The following is a 14,821-nucleotide window of genomic DNA, read 5'->3' as shown; positions in this document are numbered from 1 at the left end:
CATAGAACTTCCCTGTGACCTAGCCATACCACTCCTGAGCATCTACCCAGAACATCACAAGCTAGGATTCCATAAAAACACTTGCACATGCATGTTGATAGCTACACTGTTCATAACAACCAAGTTATGGAAACAGCCCAGATGATCTACATTAGATGAGTGAATCCAAAACATGTGGTACCTATATACAATGTAATTTTACACAGCCATTAGAAAGAATTATATTGTGTCCATTTGCAGGGAAATGGATGGACCTAGAATAAATCACGTTAAGTGAGGTTAGCCAAGCTCAGAGAGACCAATTGTGTATGTTTTCTTTCATAGGCAGAAGCAAGATCTAAAATACACCAGGATATGATAAATTCTACAGGTCTGTAAGCATTCACATACAGTGAGGCCAAAAGAGAATATTCTTAGGGGAGAAACATCAAGAAGCAATGCATCTGTGCCTCTGAGCATATAAAATAATGTTATCAAAATAAATTCAAGAAAAAGGAAAAACAAGATTTTTTTTCCATTTTTGTCTTGTTTCTGTTTAACTGTCTTTGGGGGGGGGGGATAAGGCAGGCCCAGAAATGGAGGGACAAAGGGTGAAGAAATGTAGCAATGGTACTCACTAGACACTAAGTTGAAAGGAACTATCCAAATTGTTCATGGGGAAGGGAGGGAAAATCTGGGAGAGAGCATGAGTGAAAAGGTAACATTGTCCAAAAAGAAATGTACTCATTTCCTGACTAATGAAACAGTAACACCTCTGTATTAGACCTTTATAGTAACAATTAAAAAAAAATAAGAGAAACTATTGAGAAAAGAATTAAACTTGTGGGCTGGGAAGGTGGCTCAGTTGTAGAGCGCTTGCCTTGCATGCCTGAGGCCCTGGATTCGATTCCTCAGCACCACATAAGCAAAATGAAAAAAGCCGGGAGTGGCGCTGTGGCTCAAGTGGTAGAGCACTAGCCTTGAGCTGAAGAGCTGAGGGATAGCGCCCAGGCCCAGAGTTAGGCCCCACAACCGGACCCCCCCCCAAAAAAGAATTAAACTTGTTGATTATGTTAAAAATGAAAGGAATAGGGCAAAAGCGTAGAGATGGGGTGAGTAGAACATTATCTATATATTCGTACCAGAAATATATTAATAAATTACAAATAAAGTATCTCCAAAATAGTCTTTAAATGGAGCCAAACATTGTGATACTAATACAATATTAGCAAGAGTAAGCACTAAGAGAAATACTAATTCTTGATCATTATTACTGCTCCTATTGGGTTTGTAATTTTCAAACAAGCTGCACATAATCTATTTTAATACTAGTAGTGTCTGACGTGCAGAGATATGCTGACTTTTCTAAAATCTCAGCAGTCATAACCGTATTCACTGGGTATTTGAACCCAGTCTTTGGAATCTAAATCCCATATTTTATCCTTTTATTGGCTTCTACTAGACAAATAAATATCTATAAGCTATACTAATTAAATAGTCATTCCTCGGGATCAATGGAGACCCTGATGCATGTTAGGATGCATCAGTCCCTTCCATGAAATAGCATAGAATTAACATGTAACTGACACATAACTTCCTATTAAATCATCTGTGAATTACTTATGCTACCTACTCCAATGCCAGGGTATATAAAGAAATAGTTATTAACCTGCATGGTTTAAGGGAGCATGACAGAAAAAGGCTAGATGCACTCAGTCTAGGCACATTTTTTTCAGCTGTTTTTCAATCCATGCTTGGTTTAATTCACAGATGCCAAGTCCCAGACACAGAGGCCCAACTGTAAATATAAGAAACCTGCATTGGGAAGTACAGTACTTCTTTCCCCAGGAGAGCTTGTCAGCACATTCTTCTCAATTTGAAGACTTCTTGGCACTCTACAGCCCTTATATTTCTCCAGCCCTTTCCTTCCCCAGCTTCCAAGTCTGTTTGAAGCCATAAACAGGATAATGGGCCCATCTAATGTGACCTAGACCTCAGTGTGTAGCCACGGAGCCCAGGCTGTTTTATAACTGCCAGAAAGCTTTATGGTCATCCAGAGTTCATGATGCTTTTTAAGCTGAGAAATCACCCAGGAAGCTCATGCCAGGATAGCATTTTGCTGTAAATATTTGGGAAACTCCAGGACAATTGCCAAATTTTAAGGCTTTTTATTTGTTTATTTGGCTATCAGAGAATCTGATATCTGGTAACTAACTAGAAAGATGAATGGAAAAAGCAGAACAAAGGACCAGTGCTATGCAATGATTGATTATGTCAGCAAATTCTACAAAATCTTTCAATCCTTTATGAGTTTGTTTGTTGCTTTTTTTTTTTTGGTGGTACTGGGGTTTGAACTCAGGACCTCAGGATTGTTAAGCTGAAGTTTAAACACGGCTTTTTGGTGGGTAATTGGAGATAGAATCTCTTGAACTTTTCTGTCCGAGTTAGCTTCAAACCGTGATCCTCTAGGTCTCAACTTCCTGAGTAGCTATGATCACAGGCTTTTTACTCACCAACATCAAGCTTGTGTCTGTAGTTTTCTTGGTTGAACTGCAGAATGAATCGCAGGATATTGTCTGGAAGCCTACTGATCTGAAGAAAATCATAACTATTTTTCTTTCTCTACTCTTATGCTCCACCCAGAATACTTCTGTGACCAGGTATGTAGAGAGTTTGACTCTTGCCCACCATCAAGTTCTACAAGGAACACCCCACTTGGTGTCCCACAATTCAGTTCAACTCTGACAGTCTGCTTGAGACAGGGTCAGATTTCCCAGCCGAGGGCCAGGCCCCATAAGACTGCCCTGCTTCAGAGGCCAATGGCAGTAGTCAATTGTTACCTATTCTTCTGACTGAGCTTCTCACAGACCAACTACAAACATCAGCTCTCCCCATGCACTCTGGATTTTACTAATTTGCTGAAGCTGTACATAAAATTCAGGGAAACACATTTATCAGGTTTGTTTTGTTTTACAAAGGGCATCATAATAGAGACAAATGGACAACCAGAGGAAATGGTATATTGGGCCAGGCACTGGGGAGGGAGTTCACAGATCTTCCATGCCCTCTCTGGACAGCCCATAATCCCAGCATACTGAAATCTCATTAAACCTTGTTGCCCAAGAGTATGCTATTTTCCAGCTCTTCTACTCTACTTCCAGAGGCCCATGTGAGGACTGCTGGTTTCAATTCTCTAATCACCTGGTATTTCATATGACCTCCTTCTACCCTCAGTTCATCCAGAAGCTACACTGGAAGTTGTTTTGTTAACCTAACTCCAGTGTGATTAAAACAGGACTTATTATGAGTAACAAAAGATACTCACTGTATCATTCAGAAAAATCTTGAGTTTACTTACGAAGCATTCAAACTAAGAACTGTAGGTAAAGACCAAACATATTTCTTTCTTCCACAACTGGGAAGTTTTGGGTCCAATCATCAAACACTTGACATAGAACCTAAATTAAGAACGCTAGCCAATGGAAGCAAAGTTGTCAACAAGAGAAAACTGTCCTATCTTAGTCTGCCTGAAGGCAGATGCCAAGGAGTCAAGGAAGGATCCACATGCTACAAAATAAAGAATGCTACAAAGAATGACACCTCCTTGAGTTACCTAATAGTACTTACTAGGATTCATATGGGCGACTTGTAAATGTTAATATGAGAACCACTCAATCTTATATAGCAGAGTGACAGCAATCCAAGACACCTACGGTACAGGGTAACACTATTATGAAAACATTCTCATTACTCATCCACCCTCCTTTCAATCATCACTAAAGATTACACTTGATATGATCTTGGGGGTGAGGTAGAAGTTAACACTTAACTTGGGATCTAGAGACTTGGTTTTAGGATTTTCTTAGCTGATGTTCTTGTGTGCCAGGAGAAACCTCATCTCCCTGGTGCTGGGTCCTGTGGCACTTATCTGTAACATAAGGCTGATAACTTTTTATTTAACATGGCAAATGTGAAAGACTTTTGTAAAGCATAAAAGGCAGTGCTCATTTAAGGGCTTGTTATTTTATACACCCCTACCATGCCTGGAGTGATATTGTGGTCTTTATGGAAAAGTTAGTTTTCTTACCCGAAGCCACACTTAAGAAACACCAAGGAGTTCTTTCCTAGATCACCTCTTTGTTGCAAATGTAGAATCAGAGCCAGACACATACTTTATGAATGAGAGAAGAAGTTGTTGAACTTAATCTCGTTGTGCTGTGGTTAAGAACTGGCGGAAGCTTCAGGAACCACAACCTATTGGACTGCATTTTTGTGTTCATTTTAATGTTTTCTTCTGCTGGTGTGTTACAAGTCAACTTCACTCACTTTATGAATGAAGCTTATTTATTTTTTTCCCTTTTGGCTAGTGGGCGGGTAACTGGTTGTTAAGAAACAACCAATTGAGAGTGTGGTGAGAAATTTCTATATAAAATTATATACTTAGAGAAAATAACCTTGTGATAATTAAATTAGCTCTGTTCTCATACCAGTTCCTCCTGAACCTGGAGGATCTGGATATTCAAGGTTATATGGCACCCTGCCTTCACTTGCTTTTAGAATCATCATATGCAAAAGAGTATTATCTTGAAAATAGCAAACATTGTAAATTCAGCAAAGTACAAACCAATCCAGTTTTCTTAACTCCTCCTTTCTTCTGTCTTCCATTTCTTTTTGAAGCTTATATCCGCAAATGATTCTGAATGGATCTGGAGATGACTTTCTTGTTGAAGGACATTTCATATATGTATTTCTAAATTAGAATGAATATGAAATTTACTTTTTCAAATAATTGAAGAAGGCTCTGAATCCGTATGATTATGAATCCCAATTAGCTACACAGACTAAAGCAACTTTCTTCAGAATGTGTTCTATACTTAGAGGTATTATGGAAGGAGCTACTGTTCTGTTTGACTTTGCTTTGTTTTGTTTTATAGCTCTAAAATGTCAGTACAAATGTAGCAGCTCACACCAACATCCATTTATTACTCATAGTTTTTGTGGCTTAGAGGTCAGGGGTTAGGGTATCAATTTCAAGTTTTCTCACGATCATTTTGGTGACCAAGGTTAGGTTCTCTTCTGAGGCCTGTCTGTGAAATATTTTCTTTGCTGTTAGATGGCAGAACTCAGTTTCTAAAGGAGTGTTAGCTCATGATTCTTCAGTTCCTCATTGGTTATTGGCCTGAGGCTGCCCGTAATTCTGTGCTGTATCAGCTGTGATAGAACCACTGCTTCACGGAAGCATGCAAGCAGAGAAGGTAACAGGCTAAGTCTGCCAGCAGGAAACCACAATGTTATGATGTGATTGTTTCTCATCTTGACTATATTCTACTGGTTAGAAGCAAGCCTTAGGCCATACCCATATGCATGAGAAGTAGTTCACACAGGGCACAGGAGCCAGGTGCAATAACCATTGGGGGGGCTATCTAGAATATATCTGCCATTGGAAGAAAAGAAGGAAAGAAGGAGAAAGGAAAGAAGGAAGGAGAGAGAAAGGAAAGAAGAAAGGAGAAGAAGGAAGGGAAGAAGAAGAGAGGGTGGCAAAGAAGAATTAGGTTCAGTGAGAGCTAAAAAACCACTTCATATTATTGCCTCACTGCTTCAGAGATTCATAAGGCCTAGTTATATATTAGAAGTTCTCAAGTCCATTTAAATTTTCGATAATCCAGTACTGTCCCAAAACTTCATAGCATGAGAAATAGTAAGAGGTAGAAAAATGTATTTATTTCTCTTCTGGCTTAAGGGATGTGATACTGAAAATGAATACTTGTATATATCTTTTTTTTTTTTTTTTTGGTCGTGACGCCTGAACTCTGGGCCTGGGTGCTGTCCCTCAGCTCTTCAGCTCAAGGCTAGCGCTCTACTGCTTGAGAGCCACAACACCACTTCTGGCTTTTTCTGCTTATGTGGTGCTAAGGAATTGAACCCAGGGCCTCATGCATTGTAGGCAAGTACTCTACCACTGAGCCACCTTCCTAGTCCTTGTTAATATATTCTTGAAATCTAAGACATTTTGTGTTTATACATTTTGATAACAACTTAAAAAATTAATAGGAGCCTTAAGTGGACATGTGAATGAGTACTTTTGGGTTATAGTGCCATGAAATTCCACATCTTGATTAGAGTGAGTGCACTTCTGGTCATCTTGGTACCATTTAATACATTGTTGGTGGAAGACTAGCAATAAATGAAGACTAGCAATAAATTTATAATAAAATCATAAAAAATGGATTAAGACCTGATAAAGGCCAACATTCATCAAATACACTAAAATTATATATAATAGCTTCAATAGAGAAAAGGTACAGTAGAATGTGTCATTATACAGCAAGATAATGCAGAAAACAATAATAAATAAACAGAACCTTGTAAATAGTTGAGCATGTGGTACATACCTACAATCCTAGCCATTGTAAGGCTGAAGCAGGAGGGTTGCCAGTATAAGACTAGACTGAGCTACATAACACAATCCTATCAGAAACAAACAAGCAAACAAGCAATAGCAACCTGGTCCAGATCATTGAGTAATAGTAACATTTGTATGGAATCCCGTGCCTTAAATCAAGCCAAATAACAAGAATCATTTTATTAATAATGTTAATTGTAATAATGTTCATTTAAAATGTAGCTAGTTTATTATCTGGCTTTTGTTTATTAATTTATTCTTGGTAAGTAGTAGGGCTTCAACTCGGGACCTGGGCCATGCCCCTTTATTTAAAGCCTGTGCTCTTCCACTCAAGCTGTTTCTGCCTTGTGTGTGTGTGTGTGTGTGTGTGTGTGTGAGAGGGGGGGGGGAGAGTCCTAGGGCTTGAACTCAGGGCCTGAGTGCTATCCCTGTGCTTTTTTTTAAATTGTCTTTCTCTCAAGACTAGCACTCTACTACTTAAGCCTCAGCTCCACTCCTAACTTTTTGGTGGTTAATTAGAAATAACTGCCCCACCTGGCTTCAGTCACTCCTCAGATCTCAGCCTCCTGAGTAGCTGGGATTATAGGTGAGCCACCAATTCCTGGCAGCGTCCATTTAATCTTAAAATTTGATGATGGTATTGTAGTTATATGAAAATATGGAAATCAATAATGTCTGCCTTACTTCTATAATACACAAAAATTTTGTGACTATAAATACGGAATGAAAATCACAGTAAAAATAGTTTGTCAGCACCAGAGCTCCTTCAGGAGCATTTGTTTTAACTGATAACCATGCATTGCTCAAAATTCAGGAGCATTTGTTTTAACTGATAACCATGCATTGCTCAAGACTGAGAAGCATTGGCTCCTCGAAGACTCCATGAGTCATGGGCTGTGGGGAACTTTCATCTGTACTTGACTAGTAATACGTGCAGGGCGCTACTCCCCGTTCAGCTAATCTGCTTTTCCGAGATAAAAGCAGACATCCGTCTTGACGTCTCTTCTTTCTTGGAAAGTGTCTTAGACAGACTCTGTGCCAGTGTCCATTGCTAGATTGCGCAGGGAAGGGCGGCTGTGGTTCTCCGGAGCTCCTTCTATGGTGAGCTGTTGCTAAGAGGTGGGAATGTTTTCAGTAAAAGGAATAACAAGCACCAGTTTCCTTTCTGTTCAGTTTCTGGCAGAAGGCGTTTGCCCTGTGCCTCCCTTAAAGTGCTCCTCATCAGCACAGGCTTTCTCCTTCTGTTCTTTAAAAGCAAGGGACCTTGTTATGGGACCTTGCCCATGGGACCCCAAAGAACCTCTTTGAAGGGCCTCTGGCGGCTACTTTTCTAAAGGTGTTCCCCAAAACAACAATGTGAAGATGTTACACAGAAATCAGAGAAAAGTAATCACTCTAAACACAAGAGTGCTCAGGTGAGTATTGAGAAGGCATGTGGGAAGGAGACAGGTATTACCTGCTGGTGACTGCTGATGCCATTTCTCCAAGTAAGGCATGGGTGCAGGGGCATATCAAGTGTGAGGGACAGAGAGATGTAGTCAATGACTTGATTTGATGTTGACAGAGACACAAGCAAAGGGCTAAGGAGAAGGCTAGGCTTCTCAGAGGAGAATCCCAAGAGTTGTCCAGTCTATTTTTCTGAATTACTTGGAAAAAAAAACCTTACCCATCCTAAAAGATCAAACACAGGTAAGCTGGTCTGCAAGACATCTCCACCTTCCTTATTGATTGCACGTCGTATTTACAGAGCTGGCTAATCCATAATTTATCCTCCCATCCCTGGGCATCCATTCTGAGAAGGCTTCTCTTGTGTTTCCACTGAAGCCATTGGGAATTCTGTGCTTCCTTTTTGGAGGACAGAGGTAGCAGGCAAGACGGGTCATGCACATGCTCTGTCATTCCAGGTGGGCCTTTGCTGTTTGAGAACATCACCTTTGTTTACAACTCAGAGCAACTGAACGGGACGCAGCGGGTTCTTCTGGATAATGTCCTGTCTGAAGAACAGTGCCGGGAGCTGCACAGTGTGGCCAGTGTGAGGCTGGAGGAGGGGAGGATCCTGGCAGGGGAGGGTCCTGGCAGGGGAGGGTCCTGGAAGAGGAGGATTCTGGGAGAGGATGGGTCCACTCTGCTGGCCTCTCCGTAGCCTGCAGGCTAGGGGTCCTGCTCTCCTTTGTACCCAGGGAATAAGGCCTAGAAATGCACATGCTTTAGAATCAATCCACACTGGTTATGGAAGCACTTTCATAGCTTTTCAGTTACAATTACTTCAATTTTCTCAGATTCCACCGTAGAATACCACCTGGCTTTATCTCTAGGACAGGATGACCACCTGTTTTGTGATCTGCCTACCATATAAAGTTTCTGGGGAAAATCCTTTCACTTTAATCCATAATGATTGAATATGTGAATCGATTACTTTTTTGTTTCTATAAATAGGTAGACTGAAGATTAATAGCTATCTTCTTTTAAGGGATGCTCTGATTTTATCTTTATTTATGTTTTTATCATTACCTTTAAGTAATTGTTTGGAGGGGTTTGAATCCAACACATCAGTTTACATGAGCAGTGTATCTTGATCAGCATCACTTTTTCCATCAATCTGCCCCCTCTCATCTATCCCCACCCCACCCATCCCCTCAAGTTACCTGGCTCCAGTTTCACAGGTGAACATTGATTATTGCGATGTATCGACCACCCTTTCTTCTTTTCCTTTGTCTGCTCCCTCCGTCCATTAAGCTCTATCCACGTTGTTGTTGTTATTATGATGATGATTCCTAATAAGAATGAGTTGAACCTGGGTCTTGGAATACAACGGGAATGACTCTGCAAATTGACTTTTGCACCCTGCTTTCTGGCAGCCAAAGCATAAAGACAGAGGTGATGGATGACATACTCATTACTGATAAAGCTTCTTCTTGTATTTTTCTTCCAGGGAATCATGCTTGTCGGTGACGGCTATCGCGGGAAAACATCACCTCACACACCCAACGAAAAGTTTGAAGGGGCAACGGTCCTGAAAGCACTCCGAGTAAAGTCTTTGCTTTCTGTGGGCTTGGTTTCTTCAGTGTCAGGCTACAGGCCTCAGGCTCTTGTGCATGTCAAACAGAGCAAAAAGGGAGAGGAAGGGGTGGACCCCTGGTTGGGTGGTTTTGTGTGTTTGCTATAGAATGTAAGCTTTGATCCCAGATCTTCCTCCATCCTAATGTATGACGGGTGACATGTGTTCTCTAAGGCATGGGCAGGGCGGGGGTGCGGGGTGGGAGGGCAGAGCTTCACTCCTAGCCACCTTCGTTGCTTTTGATCATTTCCTCATTCATTCACCAAATTCTCAAACTTTACGTCTCCTGAAACCTGTCCCTGACCAAAAACATATATGCAGCCTCTGTCCTCAAGGAGTTTGTGAGCTAATTACATAAACATCAAAACAAGTGCTGTTGGGTGGGGGTGGGGGGCTGATGAAGAAGAGAAGAGAAGAACAGAATATGAGAAGAAGGCTCTGGCAAACAGTCTTTAATTCTCCCTCTGTGAAGGGGAGGAGCTTCTTTTAATGGTTGCCTGGTCTCTTCCAGACCTACAAGCATGGGGTTCTATTCCCAGTTGCCAGCTCAGAAAGGACAATGATGTCTTGGCTTAATGAAATCTGGAGACTGCCCCCAGTCTTCCAGTGACCCTGCTTTTCCTCTTTGTCTTTTCAGTTTGGTTATGAAGGCCGAGTGCCTCTGAAGAGCGCCCGTCTGTTTTATGACATCAGTGAAAAGGCTCGAAAGATCGTGGAATCCTATTTCATGCTGAATTCCACCCTGTATTTCTCCTATACACACATGGTCTGCCGAACAGCCCTGTCCGGTGAGATGCCGAGCCTGAATTTCACCCTGCTATCCACCATGCCTAGTGAAGGCTCTACCAAGCCAAGCCAAGCTCTAGTACTCCTTTGATGATATGGGGTAACATTCCTACATTGCAGGCACCTACCAAGTCTTTCTTGCTCAGCCTTATTTTTTGATCTCCTACAGTTGCCAGAAACCTTCACTCTGAACACTTTCTGTCTTCAAATCTGTTTTTCACAATGGCTAAAATCAAGGAGGGAAAGAAAGAAAAAAAAAAAAACTGCTTTCCTACTGCAGCTTCTACAGCCAGATCCCTGGATCTTACAGTTGTTAGGCCTGTAAGCACTGAGTGATAGCTTTGGTGATAAAAGAGATTATTTAATCAGTGTTCTTTAAGCCAAGTGCCAGCAACTCATGCCTATAATCCTAGCTACTCAGGAGGCTGAGATCTGAGTATCACAGGTTCAAGCTAATCCAGGCAGAAAAGTACCTGAGGCTCTTATCTACAAGTTGCAAAAAAGTAAGAAGTAGAGTTGTGGTTTAAGTGGTAGAGCACCAGCTTTGGACAGAAAAAGCTGAGAAACAGTGCCTGGTCCCTGAGTTCAAGCCTTAGTACCAACACAATAAATAAATAAGCCAGGCACTGGTGGCTCTTGCTTGTAATCCTATTTACTCAAGAGGCTGAGGATCACAGTTCAAAGCCAGTCCGGGCAGGAAAGTACATGAGGCTCTTATCTCCAATTAACCACCTGAAACCTAGAAGTGATGCTCTGGCTCAAGTGGAAGAATGCTTGCCTTGAGCTGAAGAGCTCAGGGAGAATGCCCAGGCTGAGTTCAAGCCCCATAACCAACAATATAAAATAAAACAAAATATATTCATACATACATGCATGCATGCATGCATATGTACATGCATACACACAAATACATACTTATATGCATCCTCACATAAAACCTTATTTGAAAGGAAGCATCCTCACACCCCACTCATTGCTAGTCCCTCTGTGTCTTTTCTCCCACCAACTTCAATGGGAACTAGAAGGATGTCCTGTAGACTTTACTTGTGTGACATGTTATCTTAAAACCCAAATCATGCATTTATTTCTTCACATGCCATTCCTGGGGTCTGGATGCTGTCCCTGAGCATTTTTTCTCAAGGCTAATGTGCTACCGCTTGAGCCGCAGCTTCACCTCCAGCTTTTTGGTGCTTAATTAGGGAAAAGAGTTTCTTGTATATTCCTGCCCAGACTTTCTTCAAACTGGGATCCTCAGACCTCAGTCTCCTGAGTAGCTAGTGTGACAGCAGTGGCCACTGGTGCCAGGCTATCATGCTCCCTCCTCTTCCTCCTCTTCCTCCTCCTCTTCTTCCTCCTCCTCCTCCTTCTCCTCCTCCTTTTCCTCCTCCTCCTCCTTCTCTTCCTCCTCTTCCTCCTCCTCCTCCTCTTCCTCCTCCTCCTCCTTCTTCCTTTTCTTTCTCTTCTTAAATTATCTTTAATTATTCTGGCCATTATTTTTAATCCTTGAAATAGAATCCATGAAATCAGAGTTGATTGAGGAGGAATTTTATCATTGAAGAGACAGGTATCATTTGCCCAAGATTCTACATGAAGTTGATGTCCAGACTGGACCAGAGTCTGACTTGTCCATTGTCCTTCCATGTCTTCTGACGAGTCTTCTGTGTCTCCATACTCATGGATGACACTGGAAACATGAGAAGACAGTGATAGTGTCTGCTTTTCTGTTGGAAGTTGCTGCAATCCGTCTCCTATTCTCCTGGCAGGCCAGCAGGACAAGAGAAATGACCTCAGCCATCCCATCCATGCTGATAACTGCCTGTTGGACCCAGAAGCCAATGAGTGCTGGAAGGAGCCTCCGGCATACACTTTCCGTGACTATAGGTACAGACACCACTGACTTCAAAGCCAGACTTTCTCATAACAGTTATCAAAACCTCAGGGACACTGGAAAGCTGTCGGGCATTCACTCTTCATTTTGCTTCAGGAGAGCTTGTCCAGTGGTCTCCCGAAGCAGCTGTAATCACAGAGAAGCATTGATTTCTTTGATATCTTTAACAGAAACTCATTTTGCATCTAATTAACCATGGTGTCTCACAGGCTTGTCCTTGAGCATGTGTTTGTAGGTCTCAGAAGACAATAACATAGCATCACAATGCATGACTTAGCTAGTATTCACACCCATAAAGAACTCTGCTTGTATTTAGAAGCTCCCAGAATGAAATACCCTTTCAACGTATGGAAGGCTATCAGTATGTAAAGAATCATTGTAGTCATCATGTATTGTATATAAAAGTATACTAAGTATTATTACTACACCCTGCTCTGCTCAAAAATCAGTTATTGAGCGCCCCCTATCGCTGAGGCTAGGCTTCACAGCGAGGAATTGTCTAGCATTTTTTAAAAGCCCCATTAAATAAGGGAATACAAGAGTTACAAGTTATATCAGTGAGATTAGAGAATGAAATTAAATCTGATTAGGCACCACCTTCCAAAAGAAGTAAAATGTGGCATAAGACTTGAAATATGATTGAAACATGAATGTAAATGGAACCAATGAGCCCTTCAGGGGTATAACCTATATAATACCTAATCTTCACAGAATGGAGGGTCGTTTATTTCAATATCGACTTCAAGGGGAACTTACTGATAAAGCTAGCGCATTCATCAGCAGTCTCTGTGAGGCCTGAAGCATGTATCATCCTATGAACACTGTCCTCTTTCTTCTTATAGCGCACTCCTATATATGAACGATGACTTTGAAGGAGGAGAATTCATATTCACCGAAATGGATGCTAAGACTGTGACAGTAAGTAAATATCTCCTGCAAACTCATCTGGAACTCTTAAAACTTCAGTCTCCATTTTTCCAGACTCACAGATCAAGAATCCAAGAAATGGAGAAATCACTAGTGAATTTGTAGGTCATAAAATATAAGACATGAAAGCATCTATAGGCACATCTGAATCCATCTCAAAAATGAATAAATTAAAAATGAAACAAAACAAAAAAAAAACAGATAGCCACGCACTGGTAGCCCACACCTGTAATCCTAATGAATCAGGAGTCTGAGATCTGAGGATCGTGGTTAAGCTGGGCAGGAAAGTCTCTAACATTCTAATCTCCACCACTCAAAACGCTAGAAGAGGATCTGTGGCTCAAGTGGTAGATACTAGCTTTGAGCTTAAAAGCTCTGGGATAATATCCGGGCTCTGAGCTCAAGCCCCAGAACCAGAATTAAAATAATATAAAATAAAACAGTTTTGTAACTATTTAATGTGATTGTGTAACTAATGTTAGACTTGGAACAAAGTGTTCTGAGTTCTGTCAAACAATGTGACAGAAGTTCCTAAGTCACCCAAATCCAGGGAAAGTTAAATGATTACACAAAATGTCTTCCAAGTAACCTGCTGTTCTGCATTCTTGGACTGAGCATTGTCCTTCAATTCCCAAGTTATCAAAATTATCATTTGCAGTTATAGGTATAAGTGTGGGTGTGTGTGTATAAATAAATACTTGTGCAAATATACATCACTCCTTTGCTTCCACATTGATATGCATACTCACAGATATACACGCTAAGCCAGGTATTGGTGTATCATGCCTGTACTCAGGAAGCTAAAATCTGAGGATCATGATTCAAAGTCAGGCTGGGCAGAAAAGTCCATGAGATTCTTATTCTAATTAATCAGCAAAAACCCAGAAGGTGTGGCTCAAGTGGTAAAATCCTGAGGTAAAGAAGTTAAGCAAGAGCCTGAGGATCTGAGTTCAAGCCCCAGGACACATAATCTCTCTGTCTCTCTCCATCTCTCTTTCTCTCTCTCTTTCTCTCCCTCTCTCTGTCTCTCTCTTTCTCTTTGTCTCTGTGTATGTGTTTCTCTCTCTCTCTCTCTCTCTCTCTCTCACACACACACACACATCTGTATCAAAAGATAAATTCAGCTACCATCTTCCTAAAAAAAACAAGGTACTTAGAAAGCCAGTTTGCTGCATCCTTAGAGAAGATAATGTGGCATCTATTAATGTTTAAGCCCAAAATCACACACAATGCTAGAAAAGCATTTTCCCCATTTGAAGAAACAACAGAAACATAAGTGAACCATGGAATATCATTTTCTCCATGTAAAACCTAAGTAGTCAGAACATGAATATGATAAATTCCAAAGTTTTGGCATTGTCTAAACCATCTTGAAGACTTTAGCTGAGTTTTATTCTTTTCCCTTTTAGTGCACACACTTTTCTCAATAAGAAACAACCTTGTAGTGTGTATTATATCTTGTATTACCATGACACACAACTAGGGTACCCCAAGCTGTTTGTACTGGATTTAAAGGAGCCTCCGAGGATTCTGGTTAAAACTATCCAGAAACATGGTTAAGTGATTTTTTAAAAATTTGTGTGATTTAATACAATATCTGTTTAAAAGGTCATCTTGCCTCACTCTTTGTAGAAATAATAATAGGTTTTATAACTGGGGAGATTCAGTCAAAATTGATGTAGTTTAAAAGCCTTGCCCGGGATTCTGAATTTTGGGAAGTCTGTGTGTGAAAAGCATTTTGCTCTTGAGCTTTGCTAATCCTGAAACCAAAGGAGAAAAA

The 14,821-nt window shown here is 40.9% G+C and overlaps 1 protein-coding gene across 1 annotated transcript in view; it reads left to right on the top strand.

Annotated features, from left to right (window-relative positions):
- The window catches only part of P3h2 (prolyl 3-hydroxylase 2), a 167,251-nt gene that overhangs the window by 140,664 nt on the left and 11,766 nt on the right, over positions 1–14,821 (top strand). Inside the window, exons 9-13 of the mRNA XM_013019291.1 lie at positions 8,287–8,414; positions 9,315–9,410; positions 10,078–10,228; positions 11,990–12,107; positions 12,957–13,032. Of these exons, the coding sequence (XP_012874745.1) occupies positions 8,287–8,414; positions 9,315–9,410; positions 10,078–10,228; positions 11,990–12,107; positions 12,957–13,032 (569 nt within the window). The remainder of the gene's footprint in view (positions 1–8,286; positions 8,415–9,314; positions 9,411–10,077; positions 10,229–11,989; positions 12,108–12,956; positions 13,033–14,821) is intronic.

This window comes from Dipodomys ordii, unplaced genomic scaffold (assembly GCF_000151885.1).
Source record: "Dipodomys ordii isolate 6190 unplaced genomic scaffold, Dord_2.0 Scaffold45, whole genome shotgun sequence".
Taxonomy (NCBI): Eukaryota; Metazoa; Chordata; class Mammalia; order Rodentia; family Heteromyidae; genus Dipodomys; species Dipodomys ordii.
This window is presented reverse-complemented; position numbering and strand designations above follow the sequence as displayed.